Source organism: Podarcis tiliguerta (genome assembly GCF_965153285.1).
Source record: "Podarcis tiliguerta genome assembly, chromosome: 17".
Lineage (NCBI taxonomy): Eukaryota > Metazoa > Chordata > Lepidosauria > Squamata > Lacertidae > Podarcis > Podarcis tiliguerta.
Genome location: NC_139550.1, coordinates 36,052,802 through 36,065,632, shown reverse-complemented (window position 1 = coordinate 36,065,632; position 12,831 = coordinate 36,052,802). Strand labels below are relative to the sequence as shown.

The following is a 12,831-nucleotide window of genomic DNA, read 5'->3' as shown; positions in this document are numbered from 1 at the left end:
GAAAAACATCACAGTTAAAATAAAAAAATCTGCAAAAGCAACAATGATCAGCTTAGCAAAGCAGCAGCACAAGTGAGCATTGCAGGAGGAGGGAAAACAAGAGGTCCATCTTGACCTCTCATCAAAAAGCATACGGGGATAACTTCTGAGATTTAACAAGCACTTTTGTACACAGTTACAAGCATTTCTTGGCAGGCATGAGTATAAGGTCTAGGAGCTTGCTTTTAAGGAACAAAATTAACATTAAAGTTTAAAGAATTGGGAGCATTTCACATTCTTGATTCTTTTTGTGCTTCTGTGGAATTGCACAACTCTATAGAGTTTGCCCTTCTCTGCTTCCTGCTTTCAAGGAACTTTTCCTGTCACTCATCTTCAGTGGCTTGTTGAACAAGCTCTGCCCTCCTCTTTGTCATATTCATCTTCCAAAGGGGCTACATCTCACCCCCCTTCCTGCTCAACTGCTGCTTCAGGCATTATTAGCAGCAATATCGTGGAATTTCCAAAGTCTCTGCCTGGCTAAATGACAACCTGGCAGCCCGATCCCGTACCTGCTTGGTCCCTGCCCCCTCCCAGATCACAGGTGTTGCACTGCAATCATCTGGTGGGTCTATGCAATAGTAGCCCCTTCCCTTGCAGATGCTGGTATGCTTCTGTCACAGCCCCCAATTCCTACTCCTTTGTGTCCAACTGTTAATTGAACATTTGCTGTCTTTTGCTTCAAGAATTTCCCCGGAAGTTGCCACGAGCCAAGCCCTGCTCCGACCCAAACAGAGTGCGAGAGCCAGGGGAAGTAGAGTTCGACATTGAGGTAAGTTGGGCTCGTGACTTCAGGAGTGTTGCGCTGCCGGGAGCTTGATAGCAGAAATGAGGTTTCATTTAGGTTACGATCTCCCTGGAAATTTGAGCCTGACATCTGGAGGGCCGTGGCCTCCCCATGGCTGCTCCAGGGAAGTAAGCAGCACGTTTGTTTGTTTGTTGATTTTAAGGCATTCTTATGCCACTTAATCATTAGCAGTTCAGGTCAGGATTGCCATTTCAGGGATTTTTCTGGAGTTGAAGGGGGCAGGCCCCAGCAAGATTCACACATTTGCTCTTGTTTTCATTTATTATTATTATTATTATTATTATTATTATTATTATTATTATTAGTTTTGTTTGTTTGTTTGTTTGTTTATGCCACCCATCTGACTGGGTTCGCCCAGCCACTCTGAGCAGCTTCCAACAAATTAAAACACAGGAAGACATCAAACATTAAAAATGTGCTTTTATTGTTTTTTGAAATGTGCCTTTATTATTATTCCAAGCTGTGTAGGTAAAAAGAATGCCTAGATCAGTGGGGAAGTGTGCAAAGTGTGTGTTTTTAATAACCTTCTTTTTGTACCTCCTAAGTGGAGAGAAGCTTAGTCTGAAATGTGGCCACTTCCCTTTTCTGAAGACTGATGCTCTGGGACAGGCATCAGTCACCCTCTTTCTGAATCATTTTCCTCCTCCAATAGCGACGAGCAGCAGAAAAACCATGAGTTCTCCTGAGGCTCCTTCTCTGTCCCTCAACACTGGGCTTCAACCTCCAGGGGAACAAGCCACTGCTCCCTTTACTAGGTTTTGTGGGATGCAGACCAGTTCCTGTGCGCTTGTGTGACTATTTCCTCCACTCTTGCAGCCTGGCTGCTCAGGTTCCTCTTAAGGAGGGTGGGAAAGAGGGCTCTGCCTCTGCTGCTATTGGACACAGTGCACAAAGAAGCAGGATATAAACTTAATAGGTGAATTGCCACCTGAGGCTCTCTGCAATTTGTTCCATTCTCAGGAGGACTACACCACAGAAGAAGAGGAGGACGCCTCTGGCGATGACCAGCTGGAGGGCAGCAGCAGCGCCGCCGGGATCCTGGACCTGCTCAAGGCCAGCCGGCAGGTGGGCGGTGCAGACTATGACGAGCTCAGGTGAGAAGCAGCCGCTGGTGGGCCTCAGGTACTGCTCTTGGGGCCTCTGGACAGACCTGCCCATGGGAAGGTCTCAGGGCGCTCTTCCCTTCTCTGCAGCAGGTGGTTTGTCCAGAAGTGCTGGAGGGGGCTCTCTTCTTATAAGAGCAAAAGAAAGAGGCGCTTTCTCCCTTCCTTTTAGGTGGGGAGCCTCCAGGCCGCTCTCTGCCTGGCCACACCTCCCTCCCCAGCCATACCGTCCACATACTGGCATGAGGACCCTGGCTGGTTGCCTAGAAGGAACTGCCACCCATGGGCTGAAAAAGGAGCCCCACATCTGAGAGCGCATTTCTTCTCCTACCCTCTTCAAAACTGAGGTGTTGTCTTGCGTACATGCGTCACCCAAGCAGCCCCCTTGGGGTGTCCTGTCCCCTCCACTTTGCCAAAATGGCTGTCCTGCCAAAGGCTGATGGGGGTTCTAGTTGGAAGCACCTGGAGGGTGCCAGGCTGAGAAAGACCTGCTCTCAAATGTGGGAGGCAGGAAGTCAGTCACCAAGGAGAGGAAGAGGCAGAGGAGGAAAAGCTAGAGGGGCACCACTCCCAAACCTCCGGTTTCATGTTGTAATTGCCATGTGTGGGGCCAGGTGTATAGGAGAGGTAACCTGCCCATCCATCACTTTCACACCTAGGTCCTCCCTGCTCAGTACAGTGGTACCTCAGGTTACAGATGCTTCAGGTTACAGACTCCGCTAACCCAGAAATAGTACCTCGGGTTAAGAACTTTGCTTCAGGATGAGAACAGAAATCGTGTGGTGGTGACGCAGTGGCAGTGGGAGGCCCCATTAGCTAAAGTGGTGCTTCAGGTTAAGAACAGTTTCAGGTTAAGAACGGACCTCCAGAACGAATTAAGTTCTTAACCCGAGGTACCACTGTATTGGTTTCCCTGTGTCTGATCACAATGCCAGTATGGCCATGCCCTCCGTCTACTGGAGAGCATAAAACAGGCTTCTTCATGCAGCACAAAGGCAGCCATGGCCCAACTTGGATGGCTTTAAAAGAGGATTAAACAAATTCATGGAGGAGGAGGAGGAGGAGGAGGTGGAGGAGAAACAGAAGAGGGCCATCGATGGCTCCTAGCCAGAATGACTGGTCTCTTATCTCTGCAGCAATGCTTCTGAATCCCAGTTGCTGGAAACCACAGGGGGCCGGGGGAGGGGGCTCTTCTGCTCCTGTTCTGCTCGCTGGTTTCCCACGGGCATCTGGTTGGCCCCTGGGGGGAAAGAATGCCAGACTAGATGGCTCCTTGGCCTGGACCCAGCAGCCTCCTTTATGTCCTTCTCCCACGTTCTCTTGTCATGGATTTCTACTCAGTATTGATCCAGAGCAGTTCTCCAACGTACAGTTAGCAGAGTAAAAACTTAAACACATTGCAGAATTCCCTCAAAAATAGACCAGAGGCAATTGTATTTCATCCAGCAGAGCTTTACTGCTACTGGTGGAACGCTCTGTCACAAGAGACTAGGGCCCTGCGGGACTTGGCATCTTTCTGCAGGGCCTGCAAGACAGAGCTGTTCCACCAGGCCTTTGGCCAGGGCACAGCCTGACCCCCTCCTTTGGTAATCCTCACAGAACTCTAGCCCAATGGTTGCCATTAATTTGATTATGAATTGATTTTAGAATGAATTGATTTTAGAATGTATTTCAATTAATTGATTGTGATTTTATATAAACTGTGTTACTTTTACTGTTGTTAGCTACCCTGAGCCCGGCTTCGGCTAGGGAGGGCGGGATATAAATAAATTATTATTATTATTATTATTATTATTATTATTATTATTATTATTTATTATTACTGAAGGCAAATGAGCATCATGGTCACAAATCCAACACATTCAGGGTTGGCACTGTTCATAAGGAATCCAGTTGCAGCAGACTTAACTTAAACTTACAGTAATTTATAAGAAGTCTAAACCTTAACACTAAGCGTACTATGTACAGAACACCAGGCCAGAAAGGAAAAGAGATAGAAAGAGAGAGCCAGGCTCCTCTGGCTTTATTATTATAGTCAGCATGACCTTGTCAGAAAGAGATAATAGAACCAGTTTTAGCCAGCTGTACTCGGCTTCTCTGAAGGAATAACCCAAACATCATGAACCTTCTGCTTGTTTCTTTCTCGCAGAGAAGCTTCTAGAACCCTCTTGAATTAATTAGAATAGGAAAGATCTCTACACATCAGATCAATACTTTCTGTACTAAGAAATGCAAACAGACACGTCTAGCACTAGGGTCCCCTTTCATCTATGATTGGTCCTCCCTCCCTCTTTCTCCAGTAAGAGCTGCGTATGTATTCTGCGGGTCCAAAGAAGCTCAGAGTGTAGCATTGGTCAGTGGTCCAGAAGAAAATTTCAACTTTTTATTTCATTTTATTTAATTTATGTAATACATTTTTATCCCATCCCTCCTTCCAAAGGAGCTTAGGGCAGCAAACATAACATTTTTTTAATTATTTAACAAAATACATATACTGCTTTAGTATAGTCAGTTTACAAGGAATAATAAGATTATCTATAAAAAAGTTTTAAACCATTAAGAGCATTCAAAAATAATTAAGATTAACTGTAAAAGAGCTTAAAACATGTCAAGACTTACACATCTAGATGGGCTTTCCTAAATAGAAATGTTTTTAGCAGGTGCTGAAAAGGATACAGAGAAGGTCTCTGCCTGGTGTCCCGAGGCAGGGAGGTCCAAAGTGTAGCTGCTGCCACACTAAAAGGTTGAAAAAATGTTGAAACAGTGCAATTTAAAATAAAAGTAAATCACCTTTAAAATAATTTAATGTGGTTTTCTTTTTTTAAAATATGAAATTTCAGTCCTCTCCCTTCCTGGAGGCAAAGGGGTGCTTGAGGGAGTCTGGGTGATGCCTCTGGCCTGCCAGGAGGCAAATATGATTTCCAGCAGTCCAGGGGCCCTGCAGAAGTTCATGGCTGTTCCTCCTCCCCAAAGCTAGAAAAACCCAGAATAAATTTGGCAAATACAGTCATACCTCGGGTTACAACTGCTTCAGGTTGTGTTTTTTCGGGTTCCGGACCACCGAAACCTGGAAGTACCAGAATGGGTTACTTCTGGGTTTTGGCGGTCGCGCATGTGCAGAAGTGCTAAAATGCGCTTTGCGCATGCGCAGAAGGGCTGAATCGCAACCCGCGTGTGCGCAGACGCGGGTTGTGAACGTGCATCCCACACGGATCACATTCGCAAACTGAGCGTCCACTGTACATACGAAGTGCACAATACGTTTCTCAAAATAAGAGAAATGATGCCTGTTTGCTGGATTTCTACAGCTTGTCTTGGGGCACACCTTTACTTATTTTGTCTAAATAAACATGGATTATGCTTGAACCCCTGCTTGCGGACGCTCAGCTTTGCTGCCAAGTCGGGGGCTCGGTCGGCAGTACGATGTGGGCTGTTGTGGCTGATGCCGTGTGCCTCTTTTGTGTCCCCCCCCCCCCCCGCAGTGATGCACCTGCCTCCCCCAGCACTCAGGAAGCCATCCAGGGCATGCTGTGCATGGCCAACCTCCAGTCGTCCTCGTCCTCGCCAGGGGCCTCCAGCTTGCAAGCCTGGCTGACAGCGGGGCACGAACGCGGCTCTGCGGGAGCCTCCGGCACTCAGCACTCAGGAAAGAGGCCCATCAAGCGCCCGGCCCATCACAGCACCGACAGCGAGGAAGAGGCCAGCATGGACGAGCAAGAGAGCCTGGGCGCCTGCTTCAAGGATGCTGAGTACAGTAAGGATGCCCTGTCTGAGACGAGGGGCTTTGCTCTGCAGTAACAGGGCAGGCAGAGAGTGGCAGGGAAAGGGGGGGAGAGAATGAGGTCCAGACAAGGGCTGGGACCCTCCAGGGATTGCAGGACTACAACTCCCATCACCCTGAGCACTGGCCCTCCTGGCTGGGGCTGATGGGACTTGGAGTCCAGCCACATCTGGAGGGCCACCGGGTTTCACCAGCCCTGCTTTAAAGGAAGCAGCCAATCTGTAGACCCATAATCAGGCCGGATCCTTATACTCTAAAGGAGCCGTATATTGCGCTTGGCCTCCAAAAGGTGCAAAAGGTTCCCAGGTGACTGCTGAAGTGTCACGCGGCTTTGGTCTGTTCACTGTCATTTGGCCTTTGTCTGGGTAAGCAGCACTTTCCCCCAGAGCAGGGGCCAAAGGGCGATAACACTGCCTGCTGCTGTCTCCCTGTTTGTGCCGCTACTACCCCAAGGCTGGCAGCTATCATTGGGGCCGGGCTCAGCTGCCCGAGCTCAGTGGCTGCATGCCTGTGCCCCTCCTCCCTATGGGGCGGGGGGCAGAGAGAGAGAGAGAGAGAGAGCAAGAGTAGACTGGCCTAGCAGCACCGAAATCCCCCACTGTGACACCTTTTCTGGTTTGGCCCTTGCCCCCCCCCCCCCTTGCGCAGCTGGAGAGCAGGATTGGAGGTGTCCTTCCTGGTCTCTGGTTCTGTGAATTTCAGACAATTCCTGTAGAAGATTTATTGGTAGCAATCTCACAGTTTAACGCCACTCAGCAATTCCAGCATTTTGTTTTTTAAATGTTTGGTCTGATTGTGAAGATGTGGGCTAAACACTGCTTACCAGTTTTTTGTAACTGAAGACATCTGAAGGCAGCCCTGTTTAGGGAAGCTTTTAATGTTTGATGTATTACAGTATTTTAATATTTTTTGGAAGCTGCCCAGAGTGGCTGGGGAAGCCCAGCCAGATGGGCAGGGTATAAATAATAAATTATTATTATTATTATTATTATTATTATTATTATTAAAGTCCCTGTATAGAACTCGGTCCTGCCTGATTCCCTCTTTCCGTAGTTTACCCTTCCTTGGAATCGGACGAAGATGACCCAGCCTTGAAGTCTCTACCAAAGAAGAAGAAATGCACAGACGATGCGCCTTGGAGCCCCAAGGGTAAGAGCCCATCTCCTGTCAGTGGGACGGGTGCATTAACGTGATGCTGCACAGAGGCAGGAAGAGCACCAAATGCAATCTCCTGAGTTTATTTGCTTCATAATTTTGTTGCTAAACAAGCTTCTAGCCTTGGTGGATCCAGAGATATGTTTGAAAGCGGGTGGCTGAAATGCCTGTGGAGTTGAGAGGATTTGATGAATAAGTTTTTCGCATTTGGGGATGGGCCTTCTGTCTCCCACATTGGGCCCTTGGCCTTCCTCATGAACATCACTAGCCCAATAAATTGTGCAGGTTTGTTGCAGGTGTGCCGTTTGCTTGCTCTGTATGCTTTGCAGGTTGCAGAAGCCAGCTTTCCTTTGTGCAAAGGATGGGAATCCTCGAGGTCTATATTTTGTGTTTTCTGCACTTCAACAAAAATCTGTGCTGAGTAATGCAGCCCGTTCTGCAATTCTGCAGCATCATGGAGTGCAAAAGAGACTGGCCTCTCAGGATTGCTTGGTTTGGGGAGACTTTTCTGGTGAAGGCAGAAAACAAAACAAAAACGCAAACACAAAAAAACACACACACAGCCTTTGCTGTATGGATAGGAAGAAGGGCTTTTTCTTTTAGAAAGAAAGGTTTTGGGTTTTTTAAAGAAACCGCCTCTTAAGCCGTGTTGAGAGGGCTGTACTTCATGGCTCTGAAATGCACCCAGAGTGAAGGGCACCCTCCATTCACAGTGCGTGCTGTTCCCTTCTCTTTCCTTTCCTCATATGTGCATAGACCTGCCATTCCTGGGTGTGGCTCCTCCTGGATTGAAAGCTGCATCTCCTAGAAGGCCTAGGGCAGGGACGTCCCACTCCCAATAGACTGTGATCTACTCACAGTATAAAAAAACTCGCAGTGATCTACCCATTGTTGCTAAATGGACCAAAGTTGTTGAGCTTTTTGGGGGGAGGCCAAAGTTGAGTTGTTCAGCTTTTTTGGGGAAGGAGGAAGGAGATCACTGTGGGGCCAGAGATCCAGTGGCGTAGCGTGGGGGGTGCAGGGGGGGCCGGCCGCACCGGGCGCAACATCTGGGGGGGGCGCACTCGCAGCTCTCTGCCCCTACCTGGCTCACTCACTCTCTCTCACTGCAGTGCTGGCTGTGCGAATCCGATCCGAGCCGCTGGGTCGCTGCCCACTGTGGAGGGGGGGTGCCAGGCATGCGGTGCGGTGCGGAGGGACTATCTGGGGGAGGGACAGTGCAGCGGGGGCGGGGCGCAAATTACTTGCCTTGTCCCGGGTTAGGGGGCGCAAATTACTTGCCTTGCCCCGGGTGCTGACAACCCACACTACTCCACTGCAGAGATCTACCAGGAACACCCCGTGATCTACTAGTAGGGGTAGACCACGGGGTGTTCCTGGTAGATCTCTGGCCCCGCAGTGATTTCCTAGGGGGCGTTCTTGCTTTGGGGCAACACCGCAAGTTGTGCTGATCGCTGTTTGTGTCTGTGTAGCATTTTCCATTCCTGTGGGTCCCTCTCCATGCTCCCACTTGGAGAGGGAAGAGTGATTTCTTTCCTCCTTTGAAGTCTCTCTTAGTTGGCACAGGATAAGGGTGTTGTTCTTCCTTTAAGCCCAAGGTCCAGAATACCACCAGGAACACAAACAACATTTCTTTTCCTCCTTGCAGCCCGGGTCACCCCAACACTGCCCAAGCAAGACCGCCCCGTGCGTGAGGGCACCAGAGTGGCATCTGTCGAGACGGGCTTGGCGGCTGCGGCAGCTAAACTGGCTCAGCAGGTAGGTGGCTGGACTTGCTTTGGAGGTGGGAAGAAGGGACAGAGATGCTGGGATGTCTTTGAAGACATCGGAGAGGCTTTTGCTTCACGAACTCAGAGGCCTCAGGATGTTTCAGGCAGGGTAGGGCTGGAGTTTGGTAGAATATTTCTGACCTTCAGTGTGCTAACTTATTCATTAATTGCCTTTTCGTCAGTGGTTCTTAAAGCAACGTTGCGACTAATCAATCTGCATGAGCTACACCTATTCTAGTACTTTGTGTTTGGATTAGATTTCACAGAGATTTCAGTATTCTTCGTGGGGTTTGTGGCCAAAGAAGTAACCTTTGTGTAACCCTTTAAAATAATCCATTTTTGGAATTATCCCCAGCCACTGCTAATAGATAACTTTAGCGACCCAAAGCAGGGATGGGCTATGAATTCTCTGCCCTGGAGCTCCCATCCCAGGGAGAAGCCAGCATATGTCCCATCAGCCCCAGCCAGCTTAGCCAGTGGTCAGGGATGATGGGCATTGTAGTCCAGCAACATCAGGATGGCATCATCCGGTGGCACCTCCAGCACCCTGTGAAAGGCTGGCCATTATCCAGAGATTTACGGAAGATTGGAAGAAGTATATGAATTATCTGAAGAGCAATTGTAATCAACAAATTACGCTAGTAGAACTACAAGAAGTTTTGTAAGGAGAAATATATGAAGTGTTACAAAGTAGAAAAAGATGAGATATTGTTTATGAGTTTGAAATGTAATAGGGAAAATAAGAAATGCATACTAATCGATTAGACTGGAAAATTTTCAGACAGGACTGATGGAAGTCAAAAAAAAGTGAATAAGATGTAAAAGTATGTTTAATTATTGTTGAAACTGGTATGTTAAAAAACTAATATATACATATATATATATATATATATATATATATGAATGAAAGGCTGGTCATGATCACAACTAGAGCTCTAAATAAGGAATTCCTTCGTTGCTTTCTCTCTGTCTGTCTTAAGGAACACCAGAAGTTGCAGCGACGGAAACTCGTGAAAAAGAAGCTGCCCTCTCCCAAGCCACCCAGCCCGGAACCAGAGCCGGAACCGGAACCAGAACCGGACCCAGAACCATTGGAAGCCGAAGTGGAACCAGACCTGCCTCTGCCACAGCAGGATCCGGACCCTGGAGCAGCGACTCTGGCGCCCACTCCTCCCACCCCAGAGCCCAAGCAGGAGCAGTTTGCTGGCAGCCTGGTGGACCACGAGTACACCGCCCGGCCCAACGTCTTTGGCATGGCCCAGGTGAACCGCAGCTCCACGCCCATGGCACCTGGCGTCTTCTTGTCCCAGCGGCGCCCCTCAGCTGGCTCCCCAGGTCCCCAGGCAGCGCAAGGTAAGCTGGAGTGTGTGGACTTTGGGAGGCTGGTGCTGTTGGCGCAGATTACAGGAGGAGGATCTGGGGGTGTTCTAGGAATCCAAAATCATTTAGTCCAGAGCAGTCCTTGCCTGAACACCACCCCACTGGACTCCTTTCTGTGTCGATGAGCAAGTGGGAAAGATTTTTCCTTCTCTGGCATCAAGGTGTTTTGGGCTGGTTCTTGGACCATGACACCATGGGACTTCAATAATAATAATAATAATAATAATAATAATAGTAATAAATTTTATTTATACCCCGCCCTCCCCAGCCAAAACCGGGCTCAGGGCAGCTAACACCCGATATAAAAACAAATTGGTTGAAATACAACTTAAAAACAAGATTAAAATACGTTAAAACATTAAAATACAGCCTCATTTCAATGGAAACTCAAATCAAAAACTTTTTGGGGATGAAAACGTCAAGACTTCACCAAGGCTAACTTTCCAGACTGGTCCTACATGGGCCAGAAAAAAGCCAGGGAAGTCCCCAAATAGGAGTTCCATCACAGAAGGAGAAAGGAAAAAGGAAAGAGGGGGAAGGGATCAAATTGGCTCCAAGCCAAAGGCCAGGCGGAACAACTCTGTCTTACAGGCCCTGCGGAAAGAAATCAGATCTCGCAGGACCCTGGTCTCATGAGACAGAGCATTCCTCCAGGCCGGAGCCAGTGTTGAAAAGGCCCTGGCTCTGGTTGAGGCTAATCTGACTTCCTTAAGGCCCGAGACCTCTAGGGTGTTGCTATTTATGGACCTTAAGGTCCTCCGTGGGGCATACCGGGAGAGTAGGCAGAAGTTGTGTATCTTGTTTGGATAAGTTGACCTCTGGCTGTCCTCATCCCTGACTCAACCATTTCCCCCCCTCTCAGGGAAACGCCCCAAGAAGGGCTTAGCGACAGCCAAGCAGCGGCTGGGACGCATCCTGAAGATCCACCGTAACGGCAAGCTGCTGCTCTGAGTGCCACCCTCGCACTGGCTCCAAGACCTCACGCCCCTTGGGCACCAGCGGATGAGTGAGGCACGGATGAGGCCCAGAGACACTGCCTTCGTGTCCTCAGGAGAGCTGCCGGGACAATGGGGTGTGGATGAGCCCCCCGTGCTACCTCTCCGTCATGTGGATCAGGGCCAAGACTGAGCTGCTCCTGCCACTGGAAGCATTGGGCTAGATTGGCAGCCGCTCTGATGTTGAGCTGAACCACGCTTCCTTCCCCTGAAGAGGCAGACACCGCCAGAGGCGCAGAGGGGCTTCATCACGCCCACCGACTCTCCATCCCTACCTCGACCCGCTGCACTTCCTTTTCTGTCTATTTTGGGGCTTATACCTCTGTAGAATTCTCCCCCTCCCACTGCCATATTGCACACAAGGAGATTGGTTAGACATTTCTTCCCAGCGACCTTTTGCATTTTCGTTGCTGTACGCAGATCCTGGCACACAGTGCTTTTAATTTTCTTTTTTTTTTTTAACAGTCTTCCTTCCCCCCGCTCCAAAAAAAGAGGGAAGCAACTGCTTATTGCCCTCACTTAAAGCAGATAACCCTTCTCCTTTCCCAGTCTTCTAGAAGTCTGACCCCCTTTCAGACACATCTTGGGGGGGGGGGGCAATTTGTGCTTCAGAGCATCACCCGCCAGCTCAGCAAACTCCCACGAAAGCAGGACAGGGACAGCTCCCTGGGGAAATGCAAAGGTATTTTTTTCCTGCGCTGCTTCTCAAGAACTTGGGTTTGAGGAGAGGGCAGGCTGGATATAATCTGATTTCCAAAAAACCCAGCCAGCTGCAGCGAGAGTGTCGCCATCCTGGCTTATGCACACAAAACCTGCCATTGGTAAAGTCACCTTCATTGTGTGAGTGGGAGTCAGGTGGTGTTGTTTTTCGTGTCCTTCCAGATCATAAGCTCCCTGCACATTCAAGATTAGCATTTTGGGGGAAGGCTAAACTAGTGTCTTCCCCTGACTTGCCCAGTTATCTATGTGAAGGGCGTTCTGTTGTTTTACTGTTGTTGCTGCTTTGTTTTTAATCTAGCACACAAACCCTTCCCCCCCTTGTCAGAAGTGATACAGGCCAGCGCCAGCGACATCCAATGGGGTTCCTCAGAGTATCTCCCCTGTAATGGATCTGGTAGGTTTTCCTTTATGACATGAGGGTCTCCAGTAAGGCTTCACAGTTCTTCCTCTTCTGTTGTTGATTTCCCCTTCCACACCCCACTTTTCTGGGTCTGTTTTTACATTCTTCGCATGAAGCAGTCTCCCTTCCTCTCCCCCCACTTCCGACCCCCACAGCGGCAGGGAGGGCACCATGCCCCCTAAGCAAGGACTTTAAAAAGACATTTGTACCCAGCTGCACGGCTCAGTTTATATGGCTGTGTACCATATTTTTATGCCAGACTCCAGCAGGCTTTGTGTAAATGTTTGAATTCTATTTTTTAGGCATCTCTCTAGAAATGTGTGTTTTAAAAAAAAATAATCAAACGAGGCTGAAACTTTTTTTTATATATATTCAAGGTTAGAATAAAACCTTTGATGGTTTAGCATGGCTCGTATATGGGGCACATTTTTCTGATTTTTTTTCCAGGAACGAAAGCCTTCATGTGGGTTGCTGTGAGCTCCCTTCTCTCCAACAAAGTCTTTGCTCTGAAGAAGTTGGGCTTTCAGTGTAAACTTAGGGCAGCATCTCACACAGTACTCAGGTTGAGATACCACTTCCAAAGCATAGGTGGCATGCCAGTTTTGAAGGGCACCTGTGCACATTATTTTCAGCTGGGTGGCTTTAATACTGGGGCTAATGTGAAATTGCTCCCCATTTCTTTTG

The 12,831-nt window shown here is 48.6% G+C and overlaps 1 protein-coding gene across 3 annotated transcripts in view; it reads left to right on the top strand.

The window, feature by feature from the left end:
* PHF8 (PHD finger protein 8) overlaps positions 1–12,553 on the top strand; it is a 34,630-nt gene extending 22,077 nt beyond the window's left edge. For all 3 annotated transcript variants that reach the window (XM_083419623.1, XM_083419624.1, XM_083419625.1), the window contains 7 exons: positions 723–808; positions 1,805–1,938; positions 5,430–5,701; positions 6,782–6,877; positions 8,532–8,641; positions 9,633–10,005; positions 10,895–12,553. In XM_083419623.1, the coding sequence (XP_083275749.1) occupies positions 723–808; positions 1,805–1,938; positions 5,430–5,701; positions 6,782–6,877; positions 8,532–8,641; positions 9,633–10,005; positions 10,895–10,983 (1,160 nt within the window). In that variant the 3' untranslated portion in view covers positions 10,984–12,553. The remainder of the gene's footprint in view (positions 1–722; positions 809–1,804; positions 1,939–5,429; positions 5,702–6,781; positions 6,878–8,531; positions 8,642–9,632; positions 10,006–10,894) is intronic.
* Positions 12,554–12,831: the final 278 nt, after the last annotated feature.